The sequence below is a fragment of the Arvicanthis niloticus genome, chromosome 16 (assembly GCF_011762505.2).
Source record: "Arvicanthis niloticus isolate mArvNil1 chromosome 16, mArvNil1.pat.X, whole genome shotgun sequence".
Lineage (NCBI taxonomy): Eukaryota > Metazoa > Chordata > Mammalia > Rodentia > Muridae > Arvicanthis > Arvicanthis niloticus.
In genome coordinates, this window is record NC_047673.1 from 7,788,586 (window position 1) to 7,810,623 (window position 22,038).

The 22,038-nt window shown below is 48.9% G+C and overlaps 1 protein-coding gene across 19 annotated transcripts in view; it reads left to right on the forward strand.

The window, feature by feature from the left end:
* Mcf2l (MCF.2 cell line derived transforming sequence like) overlaps positions 1-21,064 on the forward strand; it is a 144,969-nt gene extending 123,905 nt beyond the window's left edge. For 7 of the 19 annotated variants that reach the window (XM_076913823.1, XM_076913822.1, XM_076913827.1 and 4 more), the window contains 17 exons: positions 1,291-1,357; positions 2,613-2,728; positions 7,954-8,023; positions 9,461-9,553; positions 9,647-9,739; positions 10,401-10,526; positions 11,364-11,585; positions 11,719-11,811; positions 12,765-12,843; positions 13,518-13,584; positions 14,080-14,195; positions 14,462-14,554; positions 15,360-15,434; positions 17,907-18,028; positions 18,595-18,707; positions 19,249-19,352; positions 19,492-21,064. In XM_076913823.1, the coding sequence (XP_076769938.1) occupies positions 1,291-1,357; positions 2,613-2,728; positions 7,954-8,023; positions 9,461-9,553; positions 9,647-9,739; positions 10,401-10,526; positions 11,364-11,585; positions 11,719-11,811; positions 12,765-12,843; positions 13,518-13,584; positions 14,080-14,195; positions 14,462-14,554; positions 15,360-15,434; positions 17,907-18,028; positions 18,595-18,707; positions 19,249-19,352; positions 19,492-19,577 (1,735 nt within the window). In that variant the 3' untranslated portion in view covers positions 19,578-21,064. Of the gene's footprint in view, positions 1-1,290; positions 1,358-2,612; positions 2,729-7,953; positions 8,024-9,460; positions 9,554-9,646; positions 9,740-10,400; positions 10,527-11,363; positions 11,586-11,718; positions 11,812-12,764; positions 12,844-13,517; positions 13,585-14,079; positions 14,196-14,461; positions 14,555-15,359; positions 15,435-17,906; positions 18,029-18,594; positions 18,708-19,248 lie in introns of all 19 variants that reach the window. The other 12 variants (XM_076913826.1, XM_034519981.2, XM_034519982.2 and 9 more) reach the window with 6 other exon arrangements.
* The last annotated feature ends 974 nt before the right edge of the window (positions 21,065-22,038 follow it).

The window sequence follows — 22,038 nt, forward strand, 5'->3', positions numbered from 1 at the left end:
TCTGGGCTGGGCAGTTGACGATCTGAGCCCTTACAGTGTAGCCTGCCTTCTGCTCTATGGAAACACATACCTATCACAAGGGCTCCTGCAGAGTAACGGCCAAATGCTCTGACATACTGAAGGCTTGCACTCACAATGTCCCCACTGAAACCTGCCCGTTTGTCACCTTCACTCATGAAGTGTCTAAGCAGCACATAGGCCAGACAGTGTGAATGCAAGAGGATAAAATTGCAGAGAAGAAAAAGCACGCAGGGCTGTGTCAGCCAGGAGCTGGAGTCATGACCTCAGGACTGGAAGGAAAGGGTCAGCCCTGCAATGTCCTAACTCTTCGTGTTTGCTCTACGTACAGTAAGAATGAAGAAATGCTCTTGGAAGCACGTGAGCACACAGGTGCACAGGCAATGTGTTTCCAGATGTCCTAACGAACTCAGCAATGTCCCTCTCAGGAGATGCAGGACAGTGAATTATGGAACTAAAAACCAGCTGAGAAGAGCATTCTGTCACTTCCAGCTTCTGATGCAAAATAAGAGTAGGAGGCAGAGAGGAGTAGACAGTGGAGAAGCTTCCAGCCAGGGCGACACACATGGGGCCCTGAGATGGAGGTGGCCTCCCGCGTGCCCGTGTGCAGTGTGTGACTGAGGAACAGGCCCAGGGCTCTTTACTCTGCCAAACCAGTCTCACACACAGGGCCTAGTTACTTGGGATTGGCCGCTTTATAATAGTCCACGCCCAGGTCTCAGTCCAGTACTCCAGGGGCTGTGGCCTCTGTGGGTGAAATGGGCAGATTGGCTACAGGCAGGCGGTCCTCATGTCTGAAAGGCATGGGTAGCTGGATGCTTCATAAGCCTGTCCTCATCTCCTCCTACAACTACTAGGCACACTGCCAGGCTGCGGGTGGTCCCCATGTAGCTCTCACGTGCAGGGTCCGAGCTGGTAGAGAAACTGAGGAGCCACACCTATCCAGAGGCTCTGGGGTAGGGGCTGGAAGATCTTGGTAAAGAAGTCTTGGAGAGATTCCAATGGCTTGTGAAGGAAGCAGGGGGTGTCTTGATTTGATAATGTGTGTGCAAGTGGCATTGAGTTTGTACGGATGGCCACAAAGGCCAGAAAGTGGATAGAGAAATCAATCCCAGAAGGCAGTGGGAGCTGGGCAGCCAGCTTCTTTCACACTCCCTGTCCTGGGCAAGTCCTAGATGACTGATTTTTCCATTCACAAATAAGTCTCCTCTCTCAGAAATTCCAGCTGGTGCTCTCACACTAACATCTTTGCTCCCCATGCTCCATCCACAGACACGTGATGAATGAGCTCCTGGACACGGAGCGCGCCTACGTGGAGGAGCTGCTCTGCGTCTTAGAGGTGAGGCCGGGCATGCCCAGGTGTTGGGCTTCCCATCACACAATGGCAGTTTTAAATTGTTGCTAGACAGCTGTTGATAAAGGCCGATATTTCCAGCCACTCTGGAGACCGAGGCAGGAGGATCATAGGTTCAAGTCCTGCCTGGGCTATAGAGTGAGTTCAAGACTAGTTTGAAGACCCCATCTCAAAGTAAAAAGTGAAAAAAGACTTGCCTAGCATGAGGCTGGTTTCATCTTCAGCACCAGCAGCGCACACGCGTGCGCACACACACATACACACACCACACACACACATGCTTATCACAAACACAAAGAATTTTTTAAAATAATGCCTAGAAGTGAAGACTTATACCCATGTGTATGAAAATGCTCATAGCCAGTTTACTTGTATCAGACCCAAACCAAAAACAGTTCAAATGTCCATCAGCAGGGAGAGCGGCTGGCCCTCACAGGAGCAGATACGAAAGCCACAAGAACTGCCCACGCACATAGCAAACACTAGGCCCACGAGACCTCTGTGACAGCGATGGGGGTCACAGGAAACAGTGCATACAGTTATGAGTGTGGAGTGGTACACCCTGCATTCCTAGCACTCAGAAACTAAGGCTGGAAAATACCTGTGAGTTCAAAGCCAGCCTGGGCTACATAATGAGGTGTAGGCCGACATGGGCTATAGGATGGGACCCAGCCTCATCTCTATTACATACACACACACACACACACACAAAGAAGAAAAAGAAAGTTCCAGAACAAGGCAGGTCTGGAGTAAGAGAACTTTGAGGAGGGGACCCTGGGTCAGACTTCCAGGTCGTGACCTGGAAATTAAGAGCAAGTTACTTTGGATACACATAGGAGCGGCACAGCCCCTGCTTTATGTAGGTTAGACCTGAATAGAAAGGTCAAAAGGAAGATGGGAACCCCACCTGCCTCCACACTGGGTACTGTCCGTAGTCACTTGTGCTTTGCGAGCCTTTTCCAGATGACCATTGCAGTCAAGCATAGACAGATAAAAGTGGCGCCTCAGTTTTCATTGTCGCTGTGGTTCTGTGGGTGGAACTCAGCGTGCACGCCAGGGGAGCACCCACCACTGAGCTCCTCCTTGGCCCTTGGCTCACTAAAAGCATCAAGGCACTGCCCCTGGATCCCGATCCTCACGCTCAGGGGTACCAAGCCCGCCATGCTTCCCTTCAGCTGCAGGCATGGTTCTCCTGGCTCACACTTCCTGTTAGCTGACCGCCTCCTCCCCTCCCTTGCAGGGTTATGCTGCAGAGATGGATAACCCCTTGATGGCGCACCTCATCTCAACAGGCCTGCAAAACAAGAAGAATATTCTGTTTGGAAACATGGAGGAAATCTATCACTTCCACAACAGGTAGGACACTTCACCCAGACATGGACACACCCAGACATAGACACATGCAGTCATAGACCTGTGCAGTCCCTGTGATCCCTTGCTTCTGGCATGGCTTCCTTCAGGGAGCAGGGATTCACAGCCCTGGGGTGTCGGCTGGGAACAAATCTCGAGGGAGAATTCCCAGAGAGCCACAGGTGCATGTAGTAGGTGCCCATGCTACATTCTCTCTCTGAGCCCTTGTGAGCCCTCGTCCTGCTGACTCATGTTAAGGTGGCTGGGTAATGGGCTCACCGCCTGCGGGGGATAGGGTGCTGGGGAGCAGTCTGGGCCTCATGCTTCCTCTATAGTGCTTGGGACCTCCAAAGGCCAGGTCCTTCAGCAGGATCTCCATCCAGGCTTATAAAGGAAGCGGCTGCCCATCTCCCTCGCCCACCACCCCAACCCCGGGTCCTCACGCAGCTGCTCCTTTCCTGCTCAGAACCTTCCCTTTAGCATCACTGAGGCTAGTCCTTGACCTGGCCCCAGTGGCTTCAAACTGCAGTGAACCCCAAGCAGCCTTCCTCTCCTGGAACCTCCCCAGAGGACAGGTCAAGTCAATGTTTAGACAGGAAACACAGAGGGGTTTTGGTGGATTCCAGAAAACCCACAAGCTCACAGCCAGTGCATGTAGGTCCTACAGAGCCTTTGAGTGTTCAATCCCCCATCTCTACCCATCTTCTCACCTCTGCCCCAAGAAGGGTAGCTCCAACTTTAACATGAAGTATGGTTCCTTCCTTCCGGTCTGCGCCTGTGCACTGAGCAGATGCCGGGCGGCAGCTCTGCCCCCAATCTCATAGAACCCAGAAGAAGCGGAGCTCCCAGGAGCTCTAACCCGGGCAGTATCTTAGGTAAGGAGACAGCAACACCCGCCCCAAACAGGGAGTAACCGGGACCCACTAGGACCCAGGAATTTACTCCTGGCCTGGAGCACTGGTTCCTTCCAGTCTGGGCCTGAGCACTGAGCAGATCTTGGGCCTCAGCTCTAACCTCAGTAGTAACACCTACCCCACACAGTTCTGATACAACCAAGATAATAGGAAAGACAGGCTCCAGTCAGAGACAGCACAGGTAGCACTAAGGAGATCCAGATGGCGAAAGGCAAGCACAAGAACATAAGCATCAGCGACCCAGTGTACTTGGCATCATTAGAACCTAGTTCTCCCACACTAGAAAGTCCTGAATTCCCCATATCACTAGAAAAGCAAGATTCACATTTAAAATCACTTCTAATGATGATAATAGAGGACTTTAAGAAGGACATAAATAATACTCTCAAAGAAATTGAGGAGAACACAGGTAAACAGATAGAAGCCTTTAAAGAGGAAACACAAAAATCCCTTAAAGAATTACAAGAGAATATAACCAATCAGGTGAAGGAATTGAACAAAACCATTCAGGACATAAAAATGGAAGTAGAAACAATAAAAAAAAAAAAATCACAAAGCAAGACTACCCTGGAGATAGAAAACCTAGGAAAGAAAATCAGGAGTCATAGATGCAAGCGTCACCAACAGAATACAAGAGATAGAAGAGAGAAACTCAGGTGCAGAAGACACCATAGAAAATATTGACACAACTGTCAAAGAAAACGCAAAATGCAAAAAGTTCTTAACACAAAATATCCAGGAAATCCAGGACACAATGAGAAGACCAAACCTAAGGATAATAGGAATAGATGAGAGTGAAGATTCCCAACTTAAAGGGCCAATAAATATCTTCAACAAAATTATAGAAGAAAACTTCCCTAAACTAAAGAACAAGATGCCCATAAACATACAAGAAGCCTATAGAATGCCAAATAGACTAGACCAGAAAAGAAATACCTCCTGTTACATAATAATCAAAACACCAAATGCACAAAACAAAGAAAGAATATTAAATGCAGTAAGGAAAAAAGGCCAAGGAACATATAAGGGCAGACCTATCAGAATTACACCAGATACTATAAAAGTGAGAAGATCCTGAACAGATGTCATACAGACCTTAAGAGAACACAATTGCAATCCCAGACTACTATACCCAGAAAAACTCTCAATTACTATAGATGGAGAAACCAAGATATTCCACGACAAAACCAAATTTACACAAATCTTTCCACAAACCCAGCATTACAAAGGATAATAGCAGGAAAGCTCCAACACAAGGAGGGAAATTATACCCTAGTAAGCACAAGAAAGTAATCCTTTTCTAACAAATCCAAAAGAAGATAGCAACAGAAACAATGCCACCGCTAATAACAAATATAACAGGAAGCAACAATCTCCTCTCCTTAATATCTCTTAACATCAATGGACTCAATTCCCCAATAAAAAGACGTAGGCTAATGGACTGGATACATAAACGGGACCCAGCATTTTGCTGCATACAGGAAACCCACCTCAGTGCAAAGACAGACTCTACCTTAGAGTAAAAGGCTGGAAAACATTTTTTCAAGCAAATGGTCCTAAGAAACAAGCTGGAGTAGCCATCCTAAAACCTCCAGCCTGAGAACACAAAGGGAGGGACTCATGGCTCCACCTGTATAAGTAGTTGAGGGTGGCTTGCCAGGCATCAGTGGAAGTGGAGGGCCTTCATGCCTGAAAGTTTGGATTCTCTAGTGTTGGGGAATTTGAAAGCAGGGAGGAGGGAATGAGAAGGTGGTGGGAGCACACCCTCATAGAAATAGGAGGAGGGGGATGGGATAAGGGGTTTTGGGGGGGATGGGAGAGGAGATAACATTGAAAGGTAAATAAATAAAATATTCAATTTTTAAAAAAAAACAGATAATGGGTCTGGCAATTATAGTTGAGCAGTCGAGACTTTTTGTCAACAATTTATTATGGGGATTTTGTATAATCCTCAAGGACAAGGTATTGTGGAAGAGGCCCATGGAACTTTAAAAAGATTGGTGAGACATACTGTTGCTGAGACAAAAAATGATGCTGACCTGTGAGCTTGCTGAGTGCCCTGACAAGGATGACAGGGGAGCTGAATTGGACACCTAACCCACCTTTGCTTGACTATATCTCAGATGGGACAAGCTGCCTTTCCTCAAGTTTTTAGACACTGTGGGATAGAGAATTGAAAAGAGAAATGATGTCTCTTGTATTCTTCCTAAAGGTGCCAGCTATTAGAACTCAATCATGTACTGGTCTAGAAATCAATCCAATATGGGAAATAACAGTCTACTTTTGGAAGACTGGATCTGAACTTTGTCAGAGATATATTTGGAAGCTAGATGTAGCTTGCTATGATGTTAGGATAGCAAGAGATAATGTTGGGACAGGATTTGGATTTTAAACCGGGTTAGTGCATGTTTTAAAGCTCTTTTAATTGTCAAGCTAAAATTGGTTCTGTCTCTTCTACAGCATTTATTGTAAGTTGCATTGACTGTATAATTTCCAATTATGTTAGTGTGTTGAAACCGGGCATGTCTGTTACGGGGGTCTATCAACCAGCTTTTGTCTCACTGCCCTGAGTATTAGAAAACCTTGATTCTCTGAAAAAAGCTTGAAAGTGCTGGAAGAAGTGAGTGAGGCTTTAAGCAGAAGCAAGAGGGTAGCAGGCTTGATTATTGCTGGTATAACAGCTTTAATTCCATTAATTGCTAGCACCACTGCTTCTGCAATTGCTGTGACACAAGGAGTTCAGACAGGTACCTTTGTTAATCATTTAGCAAAAAAAAAAAAAAAAAAATGTTACTAATGTACTGAGTATACAAAAAGATTGATATAGGTATCCGGAACAACGAATGATGCTTTATAACCCATTCAAATTATCTGAAAGAGGTTCAGGGTTTAAGAGTTAGGAGCCATCCCAAGTGTCATGACAAATATCATTGGAGTAGTGTTACTTTTGAAATTCACAATGATTGTCATTATAATTAGAAAAAAAGTTTAAAGACACCTGTAGGATATTTGGCACAATCCTAACACTTCTCTGGGTGTGTTAACTTTGCATAGTGAGATTATGAATTTAAAGAATGCTGCTTTGTTGATCTTTGATGCTGCAGATAATGCCGATAAAATTATCCATGGCCTGAGCTCAGTATTTCCATTTTGGACAAACCTCAGGAATGGCATATATAGCTTGATCAGGCTAGACCTTCTTGTCCTGGGAATATTTTTATTCCTGCCCATCATGTTAAAGCTTATCTTTAACAACATCAACATGTTGGCAGCCAAAGTACATGGCTTAAACTTGAAAATAAACCCCCAGACAGAGTTATTAAATTAATAGTCTTGCAAGCCAAGGACGGATAAGATTCTGCACAGAGCCTTACCAACCCAAGACAGAAATGCATTGCCTTTGATAATACATATTGCATGATGGGTAAGGAAGGCATTCTTGTCAGAATGACCTAAGACAGGCTCAGGCTTGTTAATGAAATAAAAAAGGGAGAGAGGTGGAGAGCTTTTGAGGCTTCTTGGCAAGAAGCTGACATGGGGCAAGGACAAGGAAAGGGGCTGCTTGGCAGGAATATGACATTGGCCAAGGACAAGGAAGCAGGCTTTAAGCAGGAATCTGACATTAGACTAGAACAAAGAAGTAATTTCAGGTAGGAGTCTAAATCATAGGCTTCAACAAAGAAGTAATCTCAAGCCGGAATCTAAATATTAGGCCAGAACAAAAAAGTAATTTCAGACAGGAATCTAAATTTTAGGCTAGAACAAGGAAGTAGGCTTTAGACATAAAAATGACCTTGGGCTTGGATAGGGAAGTAGGCTCAGATACTTTGGTCATACTGATAAGCCTTTAGAAACAGTGACCACAGGACTGTTCATGTAAGTGGGTTTAATGCCTTGCTTCTTCTTTGACTATTTGTGTTTATTGTCTTGCTTGTTCCTCAACTATTTGCATCTACTGTGTTACTAGACCCTCAACCTAGAACTGACCTTAATACATTCATGTAATCAAAATGGTATAAAAGCATAAAGAAAGAGGGGGTATAGGATACGGGACTCTAGGGAGGGGAAAGTGGGAAAGGGGATGACATCTGTATTGTAAATAAATAAAATATCTAATTAAAAAAAAAGTACCAGGCCAGATACAGGGAGGCAGCTGGGCTGTGGGCACTGAGGAGCCAGGGACAAGCATGGGCTGCAGGCTTCTGGGCCAGGTGGGGAGTTCCTGCCACACTATGATCAGATTGTTCTGTGTCTCTGGAAGACAGTGTCATCTGATTCTGCTGTGCTCACTAACTCACTAACAACCTCTCCATACAGAATATTCCTGCGGGAGCTGGAGAGTTGCATAGACTGTCCAGAGCTGGTGGGGCGATGCTTTCTGGAAAGGGTATGTATCTTCAACTGCATGTGTCACAGGCAGTGCATTGCTCAGGGCTCCTCTGGGGGACCCTGGTGTCTCTGTATCACACACCACATGTGGTGCCTCGCCTACCACGTCAAGGCTGCTAACCACTGATGTCTTCAGCTCCCAATGCATCTGAAACCAGACACCACAGTGTCTCCAGTGTAGTGGGAAAGGAGGGGAAAGTGGGATCTTGCTTCTAAGGCTAGTGACCACTTCCAAAAAAAGAGGAAAACCGTAAGGCACAAGGTTTGGGATTGCTGGAATCATTGTTTCTGAGGCCCGATGTGGACGAACTTTCCTTGTGGTTTGGTTCGTTGTTGCCTCAGCCTTGCTTGCTGGACAACATTGGAAAAGGCGCTGGGCTCCCTCTACATCCATCTTCTCCTCTTTAGAATCACAGGTGCTTCCCTCATAGGGGGATGGAGATGAGTTTAAAAGAGGGGTGTGTGGAGATGCTCTGAGCAGAAAGAGCGGAATGCTCACATCACTTCTCACAGACCCATGGGACATTGTCATGTTGAGCACTGTGAACCGTGTCAGGTTCACACCTGTCTTCTGGGAGGTCGCTGACACGAGAACGTAACGTTTACCCTTGCCCTATAGTCCTCTGCGCCACAAACCATTAAGGTTATGTTCCCGAGCCCATTTCGTGCCTCAGAACCATATGGCCAACACCACCTGCCTTCCAAAATATGTCTTAAACTGTCTTTACCCCAGGCCCCCCTGCATTTTCAATCCATCCATTCCCCAGGAACTTCTGTGATCTATAGCCATATGTACCCTATATATATTAAAGACCCAGAGCCTGCTGTACCCCCAAATCATGTGTAACCACCAGAGCACTCTATTCTAGACCTGCTACACCCCAGGGCTTCCTGCGTCCCCTGAGTGCCCAGGAGCAATTGGATTTTACAAAATATTCAGGTTTATTTTTAATACGCATGAGTGCCAGCATGAGTGTGTGTGTGTGTGTGTGTGTGTGTGTGTGTGTGTGTGTGTGTGTGTTGTGTACAAAAGCCAGAAGAGGATGCTGTATTCCCTTTAACTGGAATACTGACAGTTGTGAGCCACCATGTGGATGCTGGGGACCGAACCTATGTCCTCTGCAAGAGCAACCAATGCTCTTAAGTGCTGAGCCATCTCTTCAGTCTTGCTCATGTGTGTTCTACAAAATAACCTATATAATTTTCAAAACTGCCTGAGAGCACCCTGAAATTTTATGTAAATAAACAGATTGTACTACGAACCACCTCTTGGTAGAGCTCTCCCTCCCCCTCTCTGGGCTGTGAATGGTCAGCGGTAAGGGGATTAGAATACGAGGCTCCGATATTGGTGAACAGCAAGCCTGGCTGGGGAAGTTGGCCTGCCAGCAGCAGCTTCAGCTCTGGGGTCTGTGCCCTTTGTCCCTCCCGGCTGCAGATGGAGGAGTTCCAGATCTATGAGAAGTACTGTCAGAACAAGCCACGCTCCGAGAGCCTGTGGAGACAGTGCTCCGACTGTCCCTTCTTCCAGGTTGGTCCCGAGCCCCTCTCCCTCTTGTATTTCCTTTCCCGTGGCCTTGGGCAGAGCCATGGCCTTGCATGACCAAGTGTTTGGTGTTTGCAGGAGTGCCAGAAGAAGCTGGATCACAAGCTGAGCCTCGACTCCTACCTGCTGAAACCTGTGCAGAGGATAACCAAGTACCAGCTGCTCCTCAAGGTGAGTCTCCGTGGCCACTGCCCTGGTCAGCCACACCTGCCTACCGGCCAAGTATCTGCAGGGCTCACTGAGCCCTGACCCTAGGCCCCAGGGAACTCTCATAAGCCACTTGCTGTGGCCCTGATTCATTGAACCATTTGTGTGGGCCTACTGTGTGCTAAACATTGTAGAGTGCCAGGTACCTACCCATGGCCAGCTATACTAGGAGTCAATGCTGATGGCCTATGGCCTCCCCATGGAGAGGATGAGAGCCAAGCCCTGTCTGTCCTGTTGGTCCCTAGCACAGCGGAGAGTGAGGAGTCTCTGGCTTAGAGTTAGCTCAGTGTGGCAGGACAGGAAAGGGCTTGTATTCCTGTGCCTTTAGCAGGGCCATGGAAGCAAGTGGAAGGCAAGGAAGCACCTTTCCAGCCAGGTAGCTTCTGCTCTGCAGAGCCCAGCTGTCTGTCATCCTGCCTTCTGGGAGGGTGTAAAATGATTTCCTGACAAGCAGCAGGAATCTGGTGGTTGGTGTGCTGGTGTCTGTCCAGGGACCACACCAGCCTCCCAGGGACTGCATCTTCAGGCCTTGGCTGGTGTCTGAATCTGTAGGACGATCAGCTGCTCGTGGGGAGAAGAGGGAAGCTCTTGGTATCTAACTGCACTCCCTCGCATTCCCCTTCAGGAAATGCTCAAGTACAGCAAGCACTGTGAAGGGGCAGAGGACCTGCAGGAGGCGCTGAGCTCCATCCTGGGCATCCTCAAGGCGGTGAACGACTCCATGCACCTCATTGCCATCACTGGCTATGATGTAAGGCCCCCATAGTGGCACCGTGGTGCTGAGAACACGCTGGCTTTTGTCCTATCTTGGTCCTTGTCTCATGAGCAATTCCATAGGGAAATCCTATCAATACTTGCAAGCTCTCTGAGGCTTGAAGTGGACACATGTGGCCCAGAGCCTAGGGCAGCCCCAGGTTCTGAGTCAGGAGCTTGACCATATGTGGAGCCAACCAAGACTGTTCCCCTAGTAGGGCCTCTCCAACAGGGATGCGCCTGAAACCTCTTTCCTGCCTACTTCCTGGACAGCAGCGGGGACCCTCTGTTTTCTATGATAAGCTGTGTGGTCCAGTGGCTGGTGACAGGTGGCTGCCTAGAGTAAACTTTTCTGATTGGCCCACCTCAAGTCAACATAGAAGGGTTTTGCTTCTCAGAATGTCTACTTAACATTCATTTTCTGTTTTTATTTAATGACTAGGTTGTATTTATTTTTAATAGTTTTAGATTTATGACAGTTGAGTGTGAACCTCAGATTCCCTAAACCCCATCCCTGCCTCTGCCTCAGTGACACACCTATAACACCTAATAGGACTGTGGGGACATGTGGTTAACTGAAGCTCACTGTGCATTAGGGTTCCGAGTGCTGTTGCTTCTCCACCACCCCCGTGTCTCATGGCTCCTCCATGCTATGCCTCCTCTTTCCCCTAGCCCCTGCAGCAACTGTCCAGTCTTTTGCCACCTCCCCAAATTCGCCCCTCTGGAATGTGCTGCAAGGAGACCCCTACAGTGTGCAGCCTTTCCAATGTGCACAGGATGCTGGCCCACGTGAGTTCACCTGCCTTCCATGCCTAACGTGTGTCCTGTGTTCCAGGGAAACCTTGGTGACCTGGGGAAGCTGCTGATGCAAGGTTCCTTCAGCGTGTGGACAGACCACAAGAAGGGCCACACCAAAGTGAAGGAGCTAGCCAGGTTCAAGCCCATGCAGCGGCACCTGTTTCTGCACGAGAAGGCTGTCCTCTTCTGCAAGAAGAGGGAGGAGAATGGGGAGGGATACGAGAAGGCTCCTTCCTACAGCTACAAGCAGTCCTTGAATGTGAGTGACTCAAACAGCACTGGGAGGGGCCTCTACCATCTTTAGCCCTTACCCTGCCCCCAAGGGCTCCATCAGCTTCCACCGTCTCTGGATGAGATGCATACTGATGCCTGTCTGTTCCTACCCCTGCCAGATGACTGCTGTCGGCATCACAGAGAACGTGAAGGGTGACAGCAAGAAGTTTGAGATCTGGTACAACGCAAGGGAGGAGGTTTACATCATTCAGGTACAGCCACTCACCTGCCTGTAAACCAGGAGCCAAGGATGCCCTTGGGCCTCTTCAGGGTGGCCAGCGAAAGACTTCCAGTGAGAATAGTCTTCATGAGATGCATCCCCTAAAAGCAGGAACATCCATACTGGGACACAAGATGTGCTAAGCACAGGATGAAAATTGGGAACAAGTTCAGCTAGGGTACTAGAAGGGTACTTCCAGAAATGCCTCTGCCTCCCACACCTCTCAATAGTCCTGGAGGACTTTCTCCACACAGCCTGGCTGTCTGGTGGAATGTATGGCATCCCTGCCCTTATTGGCCCATGGGAGAGAGGGCAGAGCTACAATATAGGCTCAAGGGGTAGCATCCTCTCCATAAGACCTGTCAAGAACCTAAGTACTCCATGAAGGTCCTAGCTGTGCTTTTCACTTGCCCTCAGAATCACAAGGAAAGTTGACTACTGGCCAGCACACAGTGTAGTGTGTCTTCCAGTTTTATACCCAGCCAAGCAGGCCACACAGACCTGAATCAAGGTCTAGGCCCAGCAACTGTCCTGACAGTAGTATTCAAGCTGGGCTTCAGACCACATTACTAACACAGGACAACAGTCCTGGCCACAGGTGACACTCTCAGCCTGGTCACAACCATATGGCTGTCTGTGTGAGTCTGAGACCCACTGTTGGGCCTATCACCTAAAACAAGCCCAGCACACCAGCATCAACGAAAGAGGTGGCCTCCCTGCTAGTAACTGGCTGTCTTTGCCGTGCTCTGGATACCTGCACAAACCCATGGCCTTTCGCAGCCAGTGCAGCATGTGCTGCAGGGAGACCCCCAAAGGGACATTCCTACCACCTGCTCCTGCTCCATACACAGGGGTCCTTTGGTTCCTAGGACTGTCCTTGAGAGTGTCTGATGGAAACTGCAGTATGTTTTTCTGATCACTGGCTCCCATCTCTCCTTGGGATAGGCGCCAACTCCTGAGATCAAAGCAGCGTGGGTGAATGAGATCCGGAAGGTGCTGACCAGCCAGCTGCAGGCCTGCCGGGGTGAGGCTGCCTTTGGCTTTTGTGTGTTTTCTCACATGCCATTGTCATTGGATGCCCCATCCAGCAGGGCAGTGAACAGGGTCCGGGGGACCACCTGAAAGGGATAATGGGGGAATACAGGGGCATGCCAAGAACCACGGCTTGTCTATAGTCTGACCAAACTGCTATCTTTATTTTTTCACACAGGGGTTATATACACATAGAGGCAGGATGTGGGGAAGGGGATGTCGCAGGAGTGTAGGTATTCTCAGGGGAAGTACAGATATCTTCCAGAACAGAGTGTTGGCTGGGTGAAGAAGCAGGGGACAGGTCACTATGACTCTGTTATTCATTTGTTTTTATCTAAGCTGGTACCCTCTACCAAGGCTACCTATCCACCAGACCTATGACTACTTGTTCTTATCCAGGCTGGTAATTTTCCACTAAGGCTACTTGTCTATAAGGTCTGTAGCTATCTGTTCTAGAGTCAGTGTTTTCCCACAGAGACCAAGACTTTGTGTTAGCAGGCATGCATGGCCCACTCAGGCCCATGGCCTATTTAGGGCTTCAGTGTATAGGCAAGGCTGCTCCTGACAATTGGACCATGGTCCAAGAGCCTTTAGCCTGTGAGTGCAGGGATGCTCAGTTCCCAGTGATAACTGGTGCGTGTCTCGTCCCCCACTCCCACCCTACAGAAGCCAGCCAGCACCGAGCCCTGGAGCAGTCCCACAGCCTTCCTTTGCCCACGCCATCCAGCACCAGGTAAGCACATCAGTGTATCAGTCAGAAGCAGAGTTTCTTACTGGGCATGCCTAGAATCCCAGTACACAGACACCACGGCAAAAGGACCTACTAAAGCTACAGTATAAAACTGTCTCTAAAACATAAGAAAAAAATAGCAGCACTTCTGCAAACACCAGAGTTTACTGTGTCACTGAGATGAGTTTGCACAAGGCCCTCCAGTGTCACCTGGAGATTCTGTGCCAGTGGCTTATGTCTGAATGTCAGGACTGAGGGTGTTGTCCCTAGCCCTAACTCCCTCCACAAGTCCCCTGCTTCACAGCTTCCTATTTGTAGGTTACCTCTCATGATAGTCAGTATGGTACAGCCAGGTGACAGTTGGTCACCAACTGGAGTAAGGGACGGCACCTGGAAGACAGTCGAGAAGCCAAGATGTCTTGGTACCTACCGTCCTCAGTCAGCTAAGACACTAACCAACTTACTGTTTCTTTCTTTACGGGTTGCTGATGCCTTCAGTCCCACAAAGGGGAACACAAGAAATGTCAAGAAGCTTGAAGACCGGAAGACAGACCCGCTCAGCCTGGAAGGCTACGTGAGCTCATCATTGCCAAAGCCCCCTGAGAAGGGTAAAGGTGAGTGTCAGCTGCAGTGTGAGCCGTTCAGACACTGCTCCTGGAGTGCCCGCCAGCCAGCATGGGAGAGCCCAGGAGCCCTTCATCACACTGGTCACACAGTAGGAGACCCCTCATTCATGGTCACTGGGTGCCTCCACCAGGTGCACCCTAGGATGTTCAACTGCTCTCTGCCCACCTACCTGAGCATGGGGCCATGGCCACTTGCACCCTGCCATCCTCCCTCCCAGATGCTATCTCTGCACTCTGTCTCTCCTCCCTCCTAGACGATGCAGTCCCTAGTTCTACCTCTGAAAGCTCTGCGCTTTCCAGAAAGCGCTTCACGCTGCAGGGCTTGGCTAACCTCAAAGGTCAGAAAGGTAAAGAGGCAGTGCCCCGCTGCCTTCTACACCATCTTCCTGTGGCAACCTCTGGTGCCACATGCAGCCCCACAAATCCATCTCCCACCCTGTCATTCGTGCCCACCAGTGCTGTGCAGATACAAACGCCTGACGTTATCTTTTAGGGGTGCCTTTTGGATACAGAGAGAACCAGCTTAGTGAGTGCAGCCTCCTAAGAACTGGGGCTGGTAACCACTTTTCTAGCCTGTTGTCTTTCTTCTGCCCCTCCTCCCTCTGCCTCACCTCGAATTTTCCTGTCAGCTCTGCGGACCTCTGCCTTTCTTGCTGTCATGACCCTCGAGTGCTGACTGCCATGGCCAGGTGTCTGGTAGGGTGTTTGCCAGTGAACAGTGGCAAGGAAGCCTTTTAACTGAGAGCTGAAATAGTTTCATCACCTGGGGATGCTCTTCCTTGACCACAGCCCTGACCTGCACATGTTCTGCACATGGCTCCCTCCCAGTGGTCCAGCTCTCCCCAAGTGACAGGCATGGGTCCAATGAATTGAAGTGTTTCCCAATTTATAATTCTTACCTGTCTTCAAACTTGAACAAAAGAAGCTTGTGGTGTTCCTGCGTTCTTTCTAAAGCAGAGCTGCAGGCAGCCCCTAAGAGGATGACTGACGGCTAAGGCCACCATCTGCCACCTCCGCTCTCCGGGCCTCTCCCTTCCCCGTGAGACCCTCAGCCATTTCATCTCATGACCTTCCACGTGCCTCCTCCCCTCACTGGACAATTCTGCAGCTTTCTCTCTGCTGTTGTATTTTTGCCTCTTCCTCTTCCTGCAGCCTCTCCGACCAGTCCTGACAAAAAGGCTAAGCGGCACGAAGTAAAGAGCGACCCGACTCCCTTTGGTTTGCGAGGTAGCGCTGCAGCCCTGAACCCCAGCCCAGCATGCTGTCTGGCTGTGCAGGGCACCTAGGATGAAAGCGAGGAGATGAGATGAGCCAGGAGCAGTAGTAACTCTCACAGCTCGATGCCTAGTAACATGCTGACAGATGTCACATTCCTGCCGGCTCCTTGGCCCAGGCCTAGGCCCAGCTTGGCTGACCAGCTTTTCACTGAGTTATCACTCAGTGCTGGTGCAGGCTGCAGGCGTCCTGTTCAAAGGACCACAGCACCAGCACCCTCCCCTGAGTCACTAGCTGGCCCAGTCCTTCTGGGTAGAAACAAGCTGCAAGGTTTACACCAGGCAGACGGTCACTCACATGGGCCACTGGAATCAGCTACACTCTGGGCCTTAAGTCTCTGTTTCCTTCTCCCAAGTCCTCCATTGTCTCCCAAGGATCTCAGGTTCCAGTAGAGGGTTCCCAGGAACATCCTCAGCATGCTGCCAGACTTATTCAATCCCCAAACGGTGCTCCAAGCCCTAATTACCCAACTGCTGTGCCAAATGCTGTTCTCACCTTGTTCCACTTCAGTGTTCCTGTTCTTCCTACCTTCCATCATGCACTGACAGAAGTGGGTGCAGATACAAGCCACACCAGAGAGAGAGAGAGAGAGAGAGAGAGAGAGAGAGAGAGAGAGAGAGATTGTACAGAGTCGAACATTCTCATGCAGTCTCCCAGCATCCTCCAAAGAGAGTGATGTTGCCTAATTTGCTGTCATCAATACTTGTAAATCCTTTCATGTGCTTGTCTTAAATATGCTCCCTGGACACTGCAAGACCAGCATGTTGGGCTCCCTGTTAACAGAGTGTCCAAGAACTACTGACAGCATCATGACCTGGTGCTGATCTGGCCACAGACACTTCAGTTATGGCAGCTACCAAAGCCTGGGCTGATTGACATGTCTCAGCTACCCTAAGGAAGGCAACAGTTTCTATCGTCTGCGACCCCCTGTGTGGTCTCTGATGATGGAAAGTTGTGTACTTGGAAGTGTCCCTCTGCTCCAACTGTCCTCCTGCTCAGGTAGAGGACCCATGTGAGCATATAGTGACACAAAGGAGGCTGGAGGGGGGAGAAGACGACTGAGTCAGGCTGCCCTCACGCGTGCTTGGAGCAAGGGTAGATGACTGCAGCTGGAAACCTCTAGAACACAGTTCTTAACTTATATAAGCCTGATGCGGCCCTTCCCAGGACCAAGTACACAGCTGTCCCCAGGCCCTGAAGTCTGGTCTCAGGGAGGTAGACAGAGGGGCTCGACCCGTTCATTGCAGAGTGGGCTCTGAGCCTGCATAGCTGGGAGCTGGGAAGTGTCTAGGCCCAGCTGTTTCCTCGGAAGACAGAGAGGCTTAGCAGTATCCCGAAACAGAAGGTTTTCGTCACTGGCTCTGGGCATGCTCAGCCATGTAGTGATGGCAGATCTAACGGCCTCTTTTGTTAACCTGATTGTGTGGGGGGCTATTCTGTAATTCCATCACACCTCACACCCTCTTACAAGGAAGAACCACACTGCACCAGCACCTAGTACAATATGACATCAGGTATGCCAAGCCTTGGGTCCAGCAAGCAAGCTGGCCTTCCTGGCTGTGCTTTTTAAAGTCTGTTAGTGTCTGAAGAACTTACTCAGTAGGGATTTATCATCTCGATCTCTGCAGTGTGGGAGACGCTGTGGCTTTCCCCTGGAGGATACATCAAGATAATCAAGAATGAAGCTGTAGGAAATTTGGGGACCCACTGGCCAACCCAGTGGATTTTCCAGGCAGGACTGGAAAAGAAGGCAGGACTGGGGCTCTGTCATTGCTAGGCTGTCCAGACGTGGCTTAACATGTTCCTAGTTGTTAACTTGTGTATGTCACAGGTCAGAGATTTACTTGGTCATTCTTGCTGGAAATTGTTTTTCTTGGCAGCTAAGTAGATATTGACCATCAGAGTTTTATCTGATGACAGCTCCCCTTCACGGGTTTGCTATAGGGTACAAGTGAATGAGCTTGTAGGACAGAGGGCTTGAAGAAGGTAGAGATGTCCGGGGCAGTTATGGGCCTCATTTTATCCCTTAGAGTGGACCGGCAAATAAACAAAATAGATGCGTACACTCCCACACCACGTCTCCCTGTGCTGTGCAGTCGCAGCAGCAGAATGGACCCAACATTTTATAACTGTATAAGAACCAGTGGGGAGTCTAAGCAGGTGATTCCAGTGACAGAAAGCTGTCACAGGCAGCACAGTTCAATGAACCTAGGAAGATAGCAGGCATAAGTTCAGAGTCCCACAGATACACGTTCCAAGGGCTCTGTGGACCTCATATGGAATACACTTGGGTAATGGTGACTGCAGTGTGTGTGTGTGTGTGTGTGTGTGTGTGTGTGTGTCTGTCTGTCTGTCTGTCTGTCTGTCTGTCTGTGTGTGTCTGTGTGTCTGTGTGTACACCTCACAGAGCACTGTTTCTCCTAGGCTGGAGCAAAACATCCCACTCACTGGAGGCTCCTGAGGAGGATGGAGGCTGGTCCAGCGCTGAGGAACTCATCAATTCATCTGATGCTGAGGAAGACGGGGGAGTGGGCCCTAAGAAGCTGGTAACTATGGCCTCCCTGTGGGTGTCCCTGGCTGGGTCCCTATGTCTAGTGAGGATGCACCCTGGCCTGGTCCCTCCTTTGCAGCCACTGTTCATCATCTGGAGGTGCTCACTTAGATCACTATCCACTACCCACAGTCCCATGGCACCGTGTGCCCCTGCCTCTACATGCTCAGGCATGGTTTGCCCCTTCTTAAGAGGACAACAGCCCATACTCATGCATATTTCACATTGGTAGAATGTTCTAGCCAAGCTCATAAAGACAGGCAGTGATGTGGACACATTGGTACACCCATTTTTATTTTTTTTTTTTAACATGGCCACAATATGAGTTGGACCATCTCCCCAACACTAGGAGTCTTCCCGTTTAAGCCAGAAATCTCACCAAAACCTCCACAAATAGCAGAACCCCAACACTGCACTGGTCCTCCCCTTGCTAGTTCTAACGTGGGCGCTGCTGTGCTACACACAGAGATAGAGGGCAGGTGTGCTGTTGGGGCTGCTGGCACTGGGAGGGAGGGAGTGCCAACAAGATGCAACCTCAGCCCTACCCCTTGTCACCCTCAGGTTCCGGGTAAATACACAGTGGTGATGGATGATGAGAAGGGGGGCCCTGACACCCTTGCCATGAGGAGTGGGGATATGGTGGAGGTAGTGGAAGAAGGCGCTGAGGGCCTCTGGTAAGATGGCAGTAAGCTCTCATACCCAGACATGTTCCTCAGACATGAATGACCTGTGTGTTCCTATCCCAGACATGACCATGTATAATTCCACCTCAAATATGATCTATGTGTTCCTACCTCAGGCATGTCCCTGTATGATCACATCTCAGGCATGACCTGTGTATTCCTACCTCAAACATGACCCTGTGTGATTCCCACCTAAGACATGACCCTGTGTGATCCCACCTTAGACATGTCCTTGTGTGATCCTACCTCAGACATGACTTATGTGTTCCCACCTCAGACATGATTTATGTGTTCCCACCTCAGACATGATGTGTGTTCCTACCTCAGACATGACCCTGTGTGATTCCCACCTCAGACATGACCTGAGTTCCCACCTCAGACATGATCTGTGTGTTCTAACCTCAGAGATGACATGTGTATTCCGACCTCAGACATGCCTCTGTATGTTCCTACCTCAGATGTATCCATATGCCCACCTCAGAGGCAGACTGTAGGGATATGGACCATTACAACCATTGACTTCCTCTTTCAGGTATGTTCGGGACCTGACCAGCAGCAAGGAGGGATGGGTGCCAGCCAGCAGCCTATCCACCCTCCTGGGCAAATCAAGCTCAGCCCAGTGTCTGAGCAGCTCAGGTAAGACCCACTGTGCGCGCCAGCTGTGCCCTGAGCCTGCCAAGATCCTCAGCCCAGAGCCTGTTTAAAAGCAGAGGGGTTTCTAGGTGTGCAGAGGGAAGGGCCAGAGCCGAAGCCTGTCTCCGCTGGTTTCCCGCAGACTCCAGCCCAGGGTCAGCCGTGCTGAGCAACTCGTCCAGCTGCAGTGAGGGCTACCCTACTCCCTTCTCCGAGCTCCAGGGATAGTGGCCAGGCCTCTGTGGCAGGCACTCAAGGCCACGTGCAGTAGACCAGCATGCAAATCTCTAAGTTTTTTTTTTTTTCCGCTTGGGCTTGCTTAGTTTGGGAGGGGATGGTGCTCCAAGATATCTGGGAACAGGAGAATCCTATCAACCATGGGCTTCAGAGGACACTGGGGCCTTGGAACCAGGACTCCGATGCATGTGCAGAAGCCAGGAGACAACAGTTCACCACCAAAGCTTCCTTGGAGACTCCAGAGTGGACAGAGGCGGGGCTGTGGGTCAGGAGACCCCTGTGCAGAAAGGTGGGAGATAGCCCTTTCCCACACCTTGGCAGCCAACAGCCCCTGCCGTGCAGCCTTTCCAAGGTGTCCTGGCCTCTCTGGTGCTTTCTATGGGAACATCATCCTGAGGAAGCAACTTCTAACAGGAGTGAACAGTTTGCTACCAACAGCCTAAGAAGGGGATCAAGGGACTCTTGTCTTTTATAAGTTTTTGATTTTTTTTAAAAAAAAACAAACAAACAAACAGGGATTAACCCCATGGCCATTTTTTGTGGTACTCTGGCCTCAAATCTTTAACCAAGAATCACTGTGTTTACATGAAATGACAATTTGATACTGTATTTGATATAAAACTATTTTTTGTTACTGGGGTTTACATCAAAGCACGTTGTTTATACAACTAACTGATTTCTGGGGCACTCTCACTGAGACCTGACACTCCCTGGAATGCAGGTGCAGGAAGGCCTGGTAAAACAGGGGCATGTCCTCCTGGTAAACCAGGTTGCGTGTCCTTCACCAAAAGCAGTTGGAAATCACTGAGAGTCTTGCATCTGCATAGGTTTCGTTTTCACAAGAAATGTAAAGTATAATTTAAAATATTAGCCTTCTTTTCTACAATATAAAGGAGACTCTCTGTTTTTTTAAAAGAACATCATTAAATTAGGATATTTTTATTATTTTTAAAGAAAATGTAAAACTCCATGCTGTCAGCCATCCTCAGCAACTCAGGCACTGGCTGCCTCTCCGTGTCAGGGCAGGCCCCACTTCCCCTCCCCCAGCCCCACCCACCTCTGCCCTACAGCAGGAGGGGCTGCAGCTGAGCTTATGGGGGGACGTGCAGCCTCCATTCCAGTCACGGCAGAACTGCCACAGACTGTTGTTTTCCTCTTTTTTGTGTGTTTCAGAAACAAATTCTGTTCTTTGGGAACTCTGTACCTCGTAGGGCAGATATTTTTATATGTGTGTATATATGTTCATGTGTGTACATATGATCTTGGTGTAAAGGATGTATTTATGGTCTCACGCTGCTGAACATGTGTCACTTTACGGTCCCTCCCTGTCTCCTCACCCTGCTGCCATGGGAGGCCACCGAGGCTCGGTCACCACTGTTTGTCCAGGAAAAACACCCTCCTCCCCTGCCCTATGGCTTGCAAAGCCATTACTGGCTACACATTCAGAGAATGGTAATAAAATAAAAAACGTGCGAAGACTCTGTAGCATCTCTGGTGTATGTGTTATGTGGGAAGAGTCATGGGACATAATTGCACAGCCTGTTTTAAAAGGCCACCTGCTTTTAGGAGATCATCCTCATAACGACACTTTAAGATGTTTTTTTGTTTTTTTTTTTGTTTTTTTGGGTTTTTTTGCCAGGCATGGTGGCTCATGCCTTTAATCCCAACACTCAGGAAGCAGAGGCAGGTGGACCTTCTTGAGTTGAAGGCCAGCCTGGCCTACATAGAGAGTTCCAAGTCAGCAAGAGCTACACAGTGAGACCTCATCTAAAAACCAACCAACAAATAAACGTTCCACCTCATTCAGTGTTGCTTTTACTTTCTACTGCTGCTATAAATAAAAAATTTAAACTCAGAAGTCTTTATTGTGTGGATGAAGCTTGACTAAAGGCCAGTAATTCCTGCCATCTACCCTCTTGCTGTGAGCCCTGGGCTCCCAGAATGGTTGTTTCATGAATGCCTGGTATGGCTACTGTACGACATAAGGCAGAACATGGTAGGATGTAGAGGAAATGCAGGTACCAAGCATATTTTGATATATGTTTTATTTTGTCTGGCGGTAATGGTGTTAAAATAGTAACAGCATATACTTGTGTGTATGCTGAGTGTAAAGGGGACCAGAGACACGCAGTAGAGACATTACAGAATAGTGATAAATAACACACTTAACTCCTCACTGAAAAGGTAGAGAGCAGGTTTGCTGATCTGTGAGAAAGGAAGGTTGGAGAGATGGGGAAAGAACAATGAGCAGAGAACACAAAACCATAGTAAAGGGATGTAAGCAGACATGTCTGCCTCACAGGGTGACTCCTGTCCTAATTGATGTGCCGGGCAGCACCAAATAGGGTAGATAAATAAACACTAAAGGAGAGCCTGAGCCAAAGGCAGTGACTGAGAGGGAAGGAGAGCAGAAAGATTAGCCCGAATAAAACCAAAAGAAAGCTGACATAGT